General features: G+C 31.8%; 3 protein-coding genes across 3 annotated transcripts; 2 read left to right on the plus strand and 1 right to left on the minus strand.

The window, feature by feature from the left end:
• LOC109345922 (exocyst complex component SEC15B-like) lies at positions 973–4,246 on the plus strand. The gene is made up of 2 exons (XM_019585203.1): positions 973–2,101; positions 2,611–4,246. Exons 1-2 carry the CDS (start codon positions 1,001–1,003, stop codon positions 4,039–4,041), a joined length of 2,532 nt encoding a protein of 843 aa, XP_019440748.1. The 5' UTR covers positions 973–1,000; the 3' UTR covers positions 4,042–4,246.
• Positions 7,461–8,045, plus strand: LOC109344847 (uncharacterized protein At5g01610-like). Its single transcript, XM_019583585.1, has one exon. It carries the CDS (start codon positions 7,491–7,493, stop codon positions 7,989–7,991), a length of 501 nt encoding a protein of 166 aa, XP_019439130.1. The 5' UTR covers positions 7,461–7,490; the 3' UTR covers positions 7,992–8,045.
• Positions 11,009–12,095, minus strand: LOC109345923 (indole-3-acetic acid-induced protein ARG2-like). The gene is made up of 2 exons (XM_019585204.1): positions 11,825–12,095; positions 11,009–11,555 (listed from the first exon to the last, which is right to left on the minus strand). Exons 1-2 carry the CDS (start codon positions 11,896–11,898, stop codon positions 11,339–11,341), a joined length of 291 nt encoding a protein of 96 aa, XP_019440749.1. The 5' UTR covers positions 11,899–12,095; the 3' UTR covers positions 11,009–11,338.

The following is a 13,445-nucleotide window of genomic DNA, read 5'->3' on the forward strand; positions in this document are numbered from 1 at the left end:
ATATTTGTTCTTACTTCTATTTCATTGAGTGTTGTGATTTGAATCATTAAATTGAGTTTTATTCGTGTGAGTTGTCTTGCCAACAAATTACACATCTTAGATACATTGGGGAATGACCAAAAGATAAATGCGCAAATAACATGTGTGTTTATAACCATGCGGTAAAAAATAATGTTTCATGCCAATATACGAGCAACTTACTAGCATAATATAATGACAAGGTTACAAAAATGTAATACAAATAAATAATAGACAGTATATTGGTTATATATAAATATTTAACTTGCGCATTCTTAGTCATCATCCATTATTTACTTTTAATTAGTTTTTACTCTTCAAAAATGTAATACAAATAAACAATAAACAGTATATTGGTTATATATAAATATTTAAATTGAAAATACATTAATATTACACTCTAACGAATAAAACAAGGAGGTTAGTTAGAATTGTATTATTATACAATAAAATATACTTTTTAGTGGTGGAGTCGGTGCATCAACCATGTAGTTTTACAAATTAAAAAACATTTCTTATTATATAAAAGAGGAATACTATTTAACCATAAGTTATCACGATATTCAATATTTTTATACAAAACTATAAGCATGATTTGATATTTTTGTTTGAAATTGTCAAATATTAAAAAACATGCTTGAAATCAAATGTTATCTTCTTATAATTTACTTATTAAAATACATTCCTTATACTTAAACAGTTTTCTTGTACATAATTAGTAATATGCCCTCAGAATAGAAAATAAATTACCATTGGTCTGGTAACTTAAAAGATTAATTATGCATCCAAAAATGATTAATTATGTTGGTCTGATGATATAAAAGATTAATTCTCATGACCAAAAAATTAATTATTGAATTATTGTGAGTAATATTTATTAGAATAAACAATTATGCATTAAAAAATAATTAATTTCTTATCCAAAATAAGTAAGGATACTACCAAAAAAGAATAGAAATCTGAAATGAAGAGTTGAATTCTGATGTGTCTTCAATTTTCTGATCTTTCTCATAAATCCCTAAATTTCCTCTTCCTTGTCACTTCAAGTTCTTCAACACCGAAAATTACGATGCACTCCTCCAAACCCCCGCGCCGGAAAGTAGTTCCGACGAACGGAGAAGATTCCGGCGACAAACTTGAACAACTCCTTCTCTCCTCCGTCATCTGCAACAACGAAGACTTAGGTCCGTTCATCAGAAAAGCCTTCGTCTCCGGAAAACCGGAAACCCTCCACCACCACCTCCGCCATTTTGCTCGGACCAAAGAATCCGAGATCGAAGAAGTTTGCAAAGAACACTACCAGGACTTCATTGTCGCCGTCGACGATCTCCGATCTCTTCTCTCCGACGTCGATTCCCTCAAATCCTCACTCTCCGATTCCAACTCCAAGCTCCAATCCGTCGCTATTCCTCTCCTCTCTTCCCTCGATGCCTTTGTTGAAACTCGAAACGTTTCAAAGAACGTCAACCTCGCAATCGAATCGGTCAACACGTGTATTCGGTTAACGGAAGTGTGCTCACGCGCTAACCGCCATCTCTCGAGTGATAACTTCTACATGGCGTTGAAGTGCGTTGACGCAATTGAGAGAGAGTATTTGCACAAAACGCCGTCGTCGACGCTTAAACGGATGCTGGAGAAGAAGATTCCGGAGATTAGGTCACACATAGAGAGGAAAGTGAATAAGGAATTCGGTGATTGGTTGGTTGAGATTAGAGTTGTGAGTCGGAATTTGGGGCAGTTAGCGATTGGACAAGCTTCCGCGGCGAGGCAGAGAGAAGAAGATCTGAGAATCAAGCAGCGGCAAGCGGAGGAGCAGAGTAGGCTTAGCTTGAGGGATTGTATTTATGCACTTGAGGAAGAGGATGATGATGGAATCGTGGCCGGTGGTGGTGGAATTGGAGAAGATGGATATGGTGGTAATAATGGTGGTGGCGGTGGTGGTAGTGGTGGTGGTGGAATTCTTGGATTTGATTTGACTCCGTTGTACAGAGCTTACCATATTCATCAGACTTTAGGGTTAGAAGATCGGTTTAAGAAGTACTATTTTGAGAACCGGAAGCTTCAGTTGACTTCAGATTTTCAGGTATTGGCGATGACCACTTGAGAATTTGTAGGAGATTGCTGTTAGTAAATGAATTAATGAATAATACATTGCTGAATCCGTTAAATTAGGGGTGTAAGTGAATTGAGTGATTCATGAATTATATTGGAAGAACTATGTTGCCAAATTTAGCAACTCAAACTTGGATTATTTAGACGAATCCAGCTCAGACTTTTTAGTTTTGATATCAATTGTATTACGGAATCTGTTAATTTAGGAGTGCGAGTGAATTGAGCTATTCATGAATTATCGAAGAAGCCGTTAAATAATCAGTCAAGCTTTTTTTTAGCTAAACAAGCAAGCTCAAAGTTGAAGTTAGGTTCGGGTCAATTATTTAAATGAGCCAAACCTAGACTTTTTATTTTTCATTTTAATAGTTCTAGAATAGCCTGTACATGTGTATTACTTAGATGATTGTAGTTTTACTTTATTACATTACCTTGGAGAGTTGTAACATATTGATAATTATCTTATTTACTTCGGACTTTCAGGTATCGTCAATGACCCCTTTTCTTGAGTCCCATCAAACCTTTTTTGCTCAAATTGCGGGTTTCTTTGTAGTGGAGGATAGGGTTTTGAGGACTGGTGGTGGTTTGATATCGAAAATGGAAGTTGAGAATTTGTGGGAGATTGCTGTTAGTAAAATGTGTTCTGTTTTAGAGGATCAGTTTTCCAGAATGCAAACTGCAAATCATCTATTGCTGATCAAGGACTATGTTAGTCTCTTAGGTGTAACCTTACGTAGATTTGGGTACCCAATTGATGCATTGCTTGATGTTTTGAGCAAACATAGGGATAAATACCATGAGCTGTTGTTATCAGATTGTCGGAAGCAGATTGCTGAGGCCCTCGCTGCTGATAAGTTTGAGCAGATGTTGATGAAGAAGGAGTATGAGTATTCCATGAATGTGCTTTCTTTCCAAATACAAACTTCAGATATTGTCCCTGCTTTTCCTTATCTAGCACCGTTTTCGTCAACGGTACCAGATTGTTGTCGCATTGTGAGGTCCTTCATTGAGGATTCTGTAAGTTTCATGTCATATGGCGGGCAGCTTGAGTTCTATGATGTTGTTAAGAAATATTTGGACAGGCTTTTGAGTGAGACTTTAGATGAAGCTTTGTTAAAGCTTATTAACACATCAGTTAATGGTGTCTCCCATGCAATGCAAGTAGCAGCAAATATGACTGTGTTGGAGCGTGCGTGTGATTTTTTCTTTCGCCATGCTGCACAGCTTTCAGGGGTTCCCTTGAGATTGGTGGAAAGAAGCAGGAGACAGTTCCCTTTGAGAAAAGCTCGTGATGTTGCCGAAGAGATGCTCTCTGGGTTACTCAAAGCCAAAGTTGATGGATTTATGACCTTGATTGAGAATGTAAATTGGATGGCTGATGAGCCATCTCAGAGTGGAAATGAATATGTGAACGAGGTCATAATTTATTTGGAAATTTTAGTTTCAACTGCTCAACAGATATTGCCAGGTCAAGTCCTTAAAAGAGTTCTGCAGAGAGTTCTTTCCCACATATCAGATAAAATAGTTGGGACCTTAGTTAGTGATTCTGTTAAGAGGTTTAATGTAAATGCTATTACTGGAATTGATGTGGATATCAGGCTCTTAGAATCATTTGCAGAAAATCAGGGGGCCCTTTTCCCGGATGGGGATATCGATCAGTTGAGAGCAGCACTTGTTGAGTCAAGGCAGTTGATTAATTTGCTACTGAGCAATCATCCCGAAAACTTCCTGAATCCAGTGATCAGGGAGAGGAGTTACAATACTTTGGACTACAGGAAAGTGGTGGCTGTTTCGGAGAAGTTGAAGGATCCTTCGGATCGCCTCTTTGGAACCTTCGGCAGTCGTGGAGTCAGGCAGAATCCAAAAAAGAAATCACTGGATGCATTGATAAAAAGGCTTAAGGATGTTAGCTGATTAAGCTTATAGATCTATGTAAGGTCCCTCCACTTATTTATTTTCTTGTTTTGTCTTTACTTCCATTTCGAGTTTGTGAGTTATTTTATGACAATCCGTTGATAAAATTATTTGGTTAAGGCTAGCCTATATCTGTCTTTCAATTACATTTGTAGATTTTCTAATATTTGTTTGAAATGTATGATTCTTGTGTTCATTTTATACACGTTATTATCCCAATGGGTTGGCCATGTGATGTGTGGGGTAGGTGCACATTGTCATGTTCAAATTCCAGTTATATCACTTTATTGGGATATTGCCAGATTAGTCTATCTGTATCAAAAGTGATGATCACATTTAGCCATCATCTCTAACCCAGCATTCTGAATTTACACTCCCTGATTTCATTGAAATATTGGAATCTAACTACTTTTGAAATGGGAGTTCAAAAACATTTTGGAAACTTCATAAATGGGTATGAGAATGAATGAAATTCTTAGTCAGCTGATACTTGGTTCTCTTTGGTACCAGTGTGGGTACATAATACGCAGTACACTATCCTGTCATATATAAGTACACTCTTTGGTACGGGTGTGGCGTGTGGGTACATTTCTAGTGTTGCTTCTCGTAGGTTTGAATCAACTCTTGTTTCACCATAAAAGAAATACCCAATAGGAAAAAAATTCTTGTCTGTTATAACTCATTTATATAAGTGAGTATACACTACTAATTATTCTTCTTTTCTTTTACTTGAACTGTAGGTAAAAATCTGTTTCGTTTCTTAAAGGGAACCAGTTAATAAAAGAATTACGAATTGGTACGAGAAAACCAATTCACGGTTTGGTACCGAAATGAGATAATTGTGTATCAGAGAAACTATCAAACTTGCCTTTGAATCTTCTCAAATTTTCGTGTAACATTACTATATTTTGGGATACTTCTATTTAAAGCAATGTTGGAAAGTCTGGAGGAGTTCTTAGGTTAGGTTGAACCAGTTAAAATGTTTGGTTAAACCGGTATTTTATATATAATTAATAATCATCTATAAATATATAATTATATTAAAATAATATTTCTCTATTTTTTTCGGACCGGTGTAAAACAAAATATAATAGCAGATTTCCATTTTTTAATTTTAAGTGAATTGTCCGATTTATTTTCCAGGTCATTCTGGTTTAACTGTATTTAGCATCGTTATGGATTGAAAATTCTCTGCTTCAAAGTAGTCTAATTTCTTATCCGGTTAAAGCTACAAACCAAAGTTGTTTTCATATCCGGATATTCGGTCAGTGATTGAACTGATTGGACCACCCTATTCAACAATGGTTTAAAGATTAATTTCACAACTATTCATGGAAGATATAGTATCAAGTTAGTCCATCGAAATGACTATTGGACACATCATCCTCACAAATTGCTTATGAAAAAATATAACTTTAATGTAAGTTTTTCATGATTGAAGGATTAAATTGACTATAATAAGCAAAATAAAATATCATGATCTTGAACAATTTTTCTAAAATGAAATTCACTCAAGGATAACAACACGACGCCCCAAGTAGGATAGTGCTCACAGGAATCCCCAAACATTAGTATAGTTATCATTTCTAATTTCTAAGTTCGCTCATAATCATGTTTTGCAAACGCTAACTCCAAAAGTCACTTACACCCTCTCACAAGCTCGGTCCTAATATATTTGAGGTATGATGAGGGGGGAAAGTGCATCAAGGTTATCAAATTTTTGTAACTATGTGAAATTTTAAAAAAGAATTATAAATTTTGAATTCCAAATAACTTCCTAACATAGGGACTTCCCCAGAATGCTTTAGTGAGGTTTGTGTAAGACCACAATAATACAATCAATAACAAGGGCTTACACAAGTTACAATAATTTTTAAGCTAATTATCAAAACGATACTATGATATATAATATAATCACTAGAGTTTACAATAATTTGTATGTTAGACAGTCATGGTCCTAGCAGTCAGATATCTATTGTTTTAAATCATATCTCAAATTTTGTCTCATACCAATAAAAACATGTCAATTTAAATTAAAAAATTTAAATATTATTATTGTTTTTGTTTTATTATCATTATTATTAAATCGATGTAAAATTTGGGATAAGATTTGGGAAATTGGATCTTTGATAGCACGTGTTGCATTTCCCCAAAGTCATGTCTGCCCTCCAATTGGGTCAACTCCTAAAGGCTTGCCAGTTGATACGCGAGTTGCACGCATTATTATAATATTAATTAATAGAGTCAATTATACTGAAATAAATTGAAGTTTAGCTTGATTATATTGACTATCTCTGGCTGCTTAAAAGATTATAATCACCTCCCTAAAATACTTAATATAACGTACATATAAATTAGTGTTGTTACAACTGTATCGGTTATCAAACCGGTCAGGGTATTGATATAGTGGTACAGTGGTTCAGTAATTAAACCACTTGTCGGTTAAACTGGACATACTACTTATATTTATATATATATAAACCTATAACAAAAAACTTTTAAATAGGTAGATACTCAAATTTATAATCCATATTTATAATTTATTCAAAATTCACATAAATAAATAACTTTAAGTCTTTAACAAATTCAAAGTCTAAATTAAAAAACATATATCAATCCAAAAGTATCACTTAACAACCGCAAAATATAAATAAATGACATAAATTCACAACTCACTCTACAAAACAAATAAATTTGGAGTTTTAACATTTAACATCAATGAGTCAAAGTTTTCTCATATGAATATTATATTTTTCTACCAAATCCTATCTCTAGACAGTACTCCAAGATTATACAAATGTCATGTTAGGAACCAAAATGTGTAATCTAAGTATGTTTTGGAAGTATGTGCTTTGAAGGGTTGAAGAATGGTTGGAAACGTGAGCCACCTTGTAATGGATTTTTAAGTTTTTAAGTTTTTTTTAAAAAAAAAAATATGTGTATAAACCGGCCGGTTTAATAAAATACCGGCCGGTTCACCGATTTTGACTGGTTTTGACCGGTTTGATACTTGGCCAGTTCAACACCTGTACCATACCGGTTAAGGGCTCGGTTCACCGGTTTTCCGGTTGAACCGGCCGATACAAAATGGTTTTTATAACTATGATATAAATTATATATGTTGTTTGTGTACGTGTAAAAAAATGTAATTTATTTAAAAGATTATTGTGTAATTCTTAAGTATACTGAAAATATCAATAATTTAATTGATAAGAGCGACAATTATCTGTAATTTAATTAATATTGATATTGTGACAAAAACAAAGTCAGTAAAGCTAAGCAGTGCAACTGAATTTGAAATTGAAGTTAGAATAGAAGTATATTTATCCGAATATTCTTCATCTTAACATTTCCATCTCTCCATTCTGTATAGCATAGCCTAAGAAATAAAAAATCTCTCTACACATACGAAATCCAAAGAGACCAAGCAAATTTTTTGGCGAAGTGTGATGAGTATGATGATGAGGTTTTCAATTATATTTTTGTATATTCTAGTTTATGTGAAAGTTGCACACACCATAAGGGTACAAGAAAAGTTATCAGCTTATGATATTCTAGAGCAATATGATTTCCCAGTTGGTATTCTTCCAAAAGGTGCTACAGATTATGAGCTGAATCCAAAGAATGGAAAGTTCACAGCTTTTTTGAATCAAACGTGCAGCTTTTTTATATATTCCTATGAACTCAAATACAAGTCAACTATTAAGGGAGTAATATCTAAGGACAAGTTGGCTAAGTTAAAAGGTGTTAGTGTCAAAGTTGAACTTGTGTGGCTCAAGATTGTTGAAGTGAAAAGGATTAGTGATAAACTAGAATTTTCTGTGTTGGGTATTGCTTCTGCTGACTTTGGTGTTGATAACTTTTTGGAAAGTCCTCAGTGTGGATGTGGATTTCATTGCAACAATTTGCAGAAAATTGGTGATGTTTTTCTATTTAGATTTGTTATGTAGTGGTTCAGATTCTTCTCTTTTTGCAGAATGGATCTATCTATTTATGATTATGATTCTTTTTTCTTATAATTTTTTTTAATTAATTAGTGTAGTTTGATCATGATATGTTTTTTTCTCACATAAATCAAGGTTATGGTGCATCGAATGTTTAAGTTTCGGTAGAAAAATATCTCTCCCATGTATTAGGAGTAGGATTAGGCTCATTACATTTTTTTTAAATATGATATTAGACCATGTACTAAGGTTGGGAGCTGGGTTAAACCTATGTTATGCAGTTTTAATATAGTAAATGTAACAAGAATTGGCACCACAACAGAACATGTGGTAATTTAAAAAGAGTAATTACTCATCTCGGCCACTCTTCTTCTTTTTTATGATCACTAACTTAGTTGTTAATAAATTTAAATTACTATTTTAGTTTCTGGTTATGTTTTTTATGGTTACCAACTTAGTCACTAATAAATTTAAATTATAATTTTGATCCCAATTTTTAAAACATGATTTACGTTAATCTCAAATTACCATTTTGGTCCAAAACCAAGTTTTTTCTCCTCAAATAATCCTTATTGATATCAAAATCCTTGAATTTATTTGCCATACTTGTATTTTCAATACATAATCTCGTATTATACTAATCTACTCGATCTAATAAGCATATAATGTCCTTTGTTCTTCTTCTTCTTCACTTTCACATCATCTTCAAATGTGTATGTTATTCAGTCAACATTTCAGCATGTGGATTTTGTTGTAGAAGATCTAGGAGGGTGGCTACCCTAGATGACCACAAAAGAACATTAGTTGTAATACTTCACTCTCTTAATGGGAATGAATGTAACAACTGAAAAATTATATTTTTTAAATCATCAAATTAAGATAATCTTTTTTTTAAATTCAGAACTATATAGTTTTGATTTTTCTATTATATCTAGAAATATGTATGAGCAAAATGAACTATTTTCTTACACAAAAATAAAAAAAGCGTTTTTATGAGAAAAATTTAAAGGTTATAAAAGTTCATATTATTGAGCATGTCAATTTAATATGGACAGATGACATGCTAATACTTTGTAATCAACCCTTGAGCTCAAAACTCATGTTCAAATATGATATTTACCAATTTGGACATGAAAGAAAGTTTTCTACGTTATAACCGTAAAAAATATAGTAATGATTCCAAATCTTACAAAGAGGTCGAAATTGAGTTCAATCATTTCCTAAGTCATACAGCTGATAATCAACTGAAAATTCGATCAAGACACATATATGTAATATATGTATGTTTATATGTACATATATAAAGAGAAATAAGACTTTTAATTTAATTTGTATGAAAGTTTAATTTTAATATATGTTATATTCATATAATAATATAAAAGTAGCAGGGAAGGGATCCACTTATTACACACCCTATTCATCAGTTCTACGGAATTTAAATGATTTGAATTAGTGAATAAATATAAAACATTAGATTTCTCTAAAAATGATGGCTAAGATGTAAATCTCATTTCAAAGTTATATACTTAAAATATTTTTTTAAATATGTATATATATGTTATACATGTAGTATGCATTAATTTAAAGATTTTATATATGTATAAGTATAATTTCTGTATATAAATACATATATTTCAAGTCAAGTCATAGATATAAAGAATTAAACTATACTTGATTTAAGTTTTAGTCGTTTAATTATTTAACAAATTCAAATTCAAAATATTTTAATTTATAAATAGAGTTAAAAGATTTGAATTTTTTAGTTTATAAATTATTTGTGGTGCCGTAAAGTACTTGAAAAGTTTTGTGATTCGTGGTGAACGGAAAATATTTAGAACACACAACAACATGAGAAGCCTGCTTGAATTTCACTTTTGAGTTGGAGCCAAATGAGCCATGTCAAAACTCAAAAGGAAGGAAAAATACAAGTGTTTTTTTGAACGAAAAATCAAGTCAAATCTTGAAATTAAATAGTTCTTAACATAAGGTCAGGAATACCCATGTACTACAAAAAAAAAAACCTGATAATAACTTATTATAAAAACATCTCTAATGGTTTCTTAAACTCATTTTTATTTTGTTCTTCCACCATGACATTCTTATTTTATAGTTCTTAAATAAGAACAAGATAGAGAAATAAAAACAAAAAGTAGATTACATGTTTGGTTAGGAATTTAGTAAAAAATATATATTATTCTTATTTCATGAGGAATTATAATAAATTATTAAATAATTTATGAGACAACATCATAAATTTATAATAATGAAAATGTTGTTTGTGGTTAAGGGTGGAAATAGGTCAAACCAAACTTTGCCTTAAACAGGCCCAGCCTATATAGCACATAGGAGTCTGGGCCTGACCTATTAGCCTGTTTAAAAAAAAATTCAAAGCTTAAGCATGGCTTGTTAGCATGTTTAAAGGCCTATCTACATTTTAATGGGCTTATAGACTTATTTTTAGATAGACTCATCTAATTCTAATAATTAAATTATATTTTTATATACATTTTTATATTAATATTACACATATATAATAATATTGCTTATATTAAAATAGTATAATTTTAACATTCTTATATAATATAACTAAATAGGCCGACCTATTAGGCTTTAAATATCTTTTAGGTGGCTTAAAGTCTGGCATGTTAAGCTAAATAAGCTATTTAGAAAGTCTGAGCCTGACCTGTTCATAAAAAAAGTCTGACCTAACCTAACCTGTTGGCCAAGTAATAAGCCTTGATAGGAGGTCTGACCTGTTTCCAAACTTTATTCTTATTGGTTTTGGTTGCCATTTTCTTTTATCTCTCTTTTATTTCACACCGTACAAGGGAGTGATTTGAAAACTGTGTAAGCTGGAATATGCAAACTGTATTTCAATTAAGACAATTTATAGCATTCATTCAAAGATTTAATATGTATAAATTAACAGAGTATTTTTTACTCTGTCAATAAATCATTCATCACCATTGATTATCATTATTGATAGTGTAAATGTCATTTTGAATCTTGATTAACTGCAAAAGTAATTGGAATACATGCCATTTTGAATCTTGATTAACTGCAAATGGTTATGGTCATTCTAATAAAACTGCATCTGAACATCAATCTTACATGGCCTTCATCAGAATCGCCCAAGATTTTTCTAACTCATCTGACACCAATCATGAAAGCTTAAGAGACCCACATTTGAATCCACCAATCCCATCAAAATACAATTTTAATCTAAAGATCAAAACTTAGTACAATTATTTAAATACCCATGACACTATTTTTTTAAATAACAAAAAAAATAGTGTTGACAAATATTTAAATAATTGTAGCTAATTATTGATGAAAGTAATTCTGGTTTAAAATTAGTTGTTGTTGAATTTTTTGTCAAGAAGTGTAGCACGCAATTCAGCTACATCAATTTCCTTAATGTTCTCAGGTTTGTAGTAACCAGTGACAGGATCTGGAACCCATGAAACCTTGTTGGAACCTTCCCCTGATTTGGGTGCCATTTTGTTACTCAGAGAACCAATTCCTCCTTTTGTTGCACTTTGTGTTGCAGTGGCTGCACCATACCCACGTCTGTTCACATAGAATAAGTTCAATTATGTCATTAACAAATCAACAATTTAATCATCATACATAATAAGTAGCTTCAACAACAATTGAGGTCACAATATTTGATATACAAATTCCTACAATTTTTGATAATTATTTTAAATACAAGACTTCGATTTAAAAGACTTGGTGAGTATTGTTGCAATTAGATTGCATTAACTAAGCCGAGATATTTCAGTATATTATTATGACCACAATTACGACCACGATTTAAAAGAGAGAGTGTTTGATACCTTGTGAGAGAGCTGGAGAATCCGTCAAGAACTAGAGCAGAGAGAAGTTTGGCATTAGAGAAGAAGCGAGCCATTGGTGATTAATTCAGAATTGAATTGAAAAAGTTAGATTGAATGGATGTAAGAAATGAAAAGCTTAATTGTAGAATCTGATGTTGTATAGTGAAATAAAGCTTTTTCCACAAAGTGTGTTATATCTATGGACAAAATCTTTCTTGGGGTACTTTGTTAAGCGATTTTGCTTTTAATTTGAGTTGGAGAAAAAAGTGGTAAGCGTGTGTGTTTATATAGGGCAGAGAAAATAGAGAATGAACGCGTATAAAAAAAATGATTATTTAGGTGGTTGATGATTATGCAATATGCAAGAATACAAGAGCCGCGTCAAAATAGAACAAGCATGTAGAATCTTCTCATTTTCTGCCACTTGTATGTTGGCTAATTCATAGAGTAGTTTAGGTTTGCCTTTTCCTCTAACTTTTTATATAATCTTTAACAAATCTTAGGTATTTAAGTTGAGTTTGTTAAGTTAATTATAGGGTTAGTTAGAATATCAGGAAAATGTGTTGTACTTTGGATTAGATATTTTAATATATCTCCTTATTGTTTATTATTATGTTAACTTTTAAATAAATATAATTATTGGATCTATCTATTAGGAATGAGAATCACGGTTATAACACCATATCTTGAATATATTCTTTTATAGTATAAGACACACCACTTAATTTTACTGAAGAAGACTTTCAATACAACTTTGCAAGGAACTCTTTAATCTATATTATTTGCTCTTATCTAATAGTTAACACTAATATCATTTGTTAGAAGTAGAGAGGTCAAAACAATGAGATATCATCAATAAGTGAGTTAAGTGAATAACCAAATAAATAAAATTAACATCATATCTTAACCCCAAATATTAGTTATTGAATTAGTGATATTAACAATCATATACATTCCAACTTATTCATTTATTTGGAATATAAAACTAATTAAGTTGGTGAGGAGTATTTCAGATCTCAACATCATCAAAATATTATATCAACGATTACGGTTGTTAGTTCAAGTGATACATGTTTGATTATCCTTAAGTAAGGTTTCGGGTTCGAGTCTTGTAAATAGAAAAAATATCTGCTGGGAGAGTTAGTCTCACATACTTATGAATGTTTGCAACTCGAACATAATTGTCTTCAGTGTGAGGATACCTACGAGAAACCAAAAATCATCACAAATTTGTTTTTTTTTCAAAATTGTTTTTTTTTTGTATGGTGTTATCTTTTTTACTCCAAATCCTAAACAAATTTTTCCAATATTAATTTCAATTCACTGACAAACTCAAAACTTAGATGCCTAAATTTGTATAACTTGGTCAAATGAATAGAGAACACAACTTGATCTAGTCTATAGGAAACTAAAGGCGGCAACTAAAGATGACCGCCCAGCTGGCATTGAATCAATGGGAGAGGAAGAAGACTTCTTCATGAGTTGGAAGTCTTCCAAGGTCAATGGTGGTGGTGAATGAATAAGGAAGAATTATTATATGTTCTAGATCATCTATATCATTGATTCTATAAAAATATACATATATGGTTCGAGGAAGTAGTGGGACTTCTATTTAAATTTA

Source organism: Lupinus angustifolius, chromosome LG04 (assembly GCF_001865875.1).
Source record: "Lupinus angustifolius cultivar Tanjil chromosome LG04, LupAngTanjil_v1.0, whole genome shotgun sequence".
Classification (NCBI taxonomy): domain Eukaryota; kingdom Viridiplantae; phylum Streptophyta; class Magnoliopsida; order Fabales; family Fabaceae; genus Lupinus; species Lupinus angustifolius.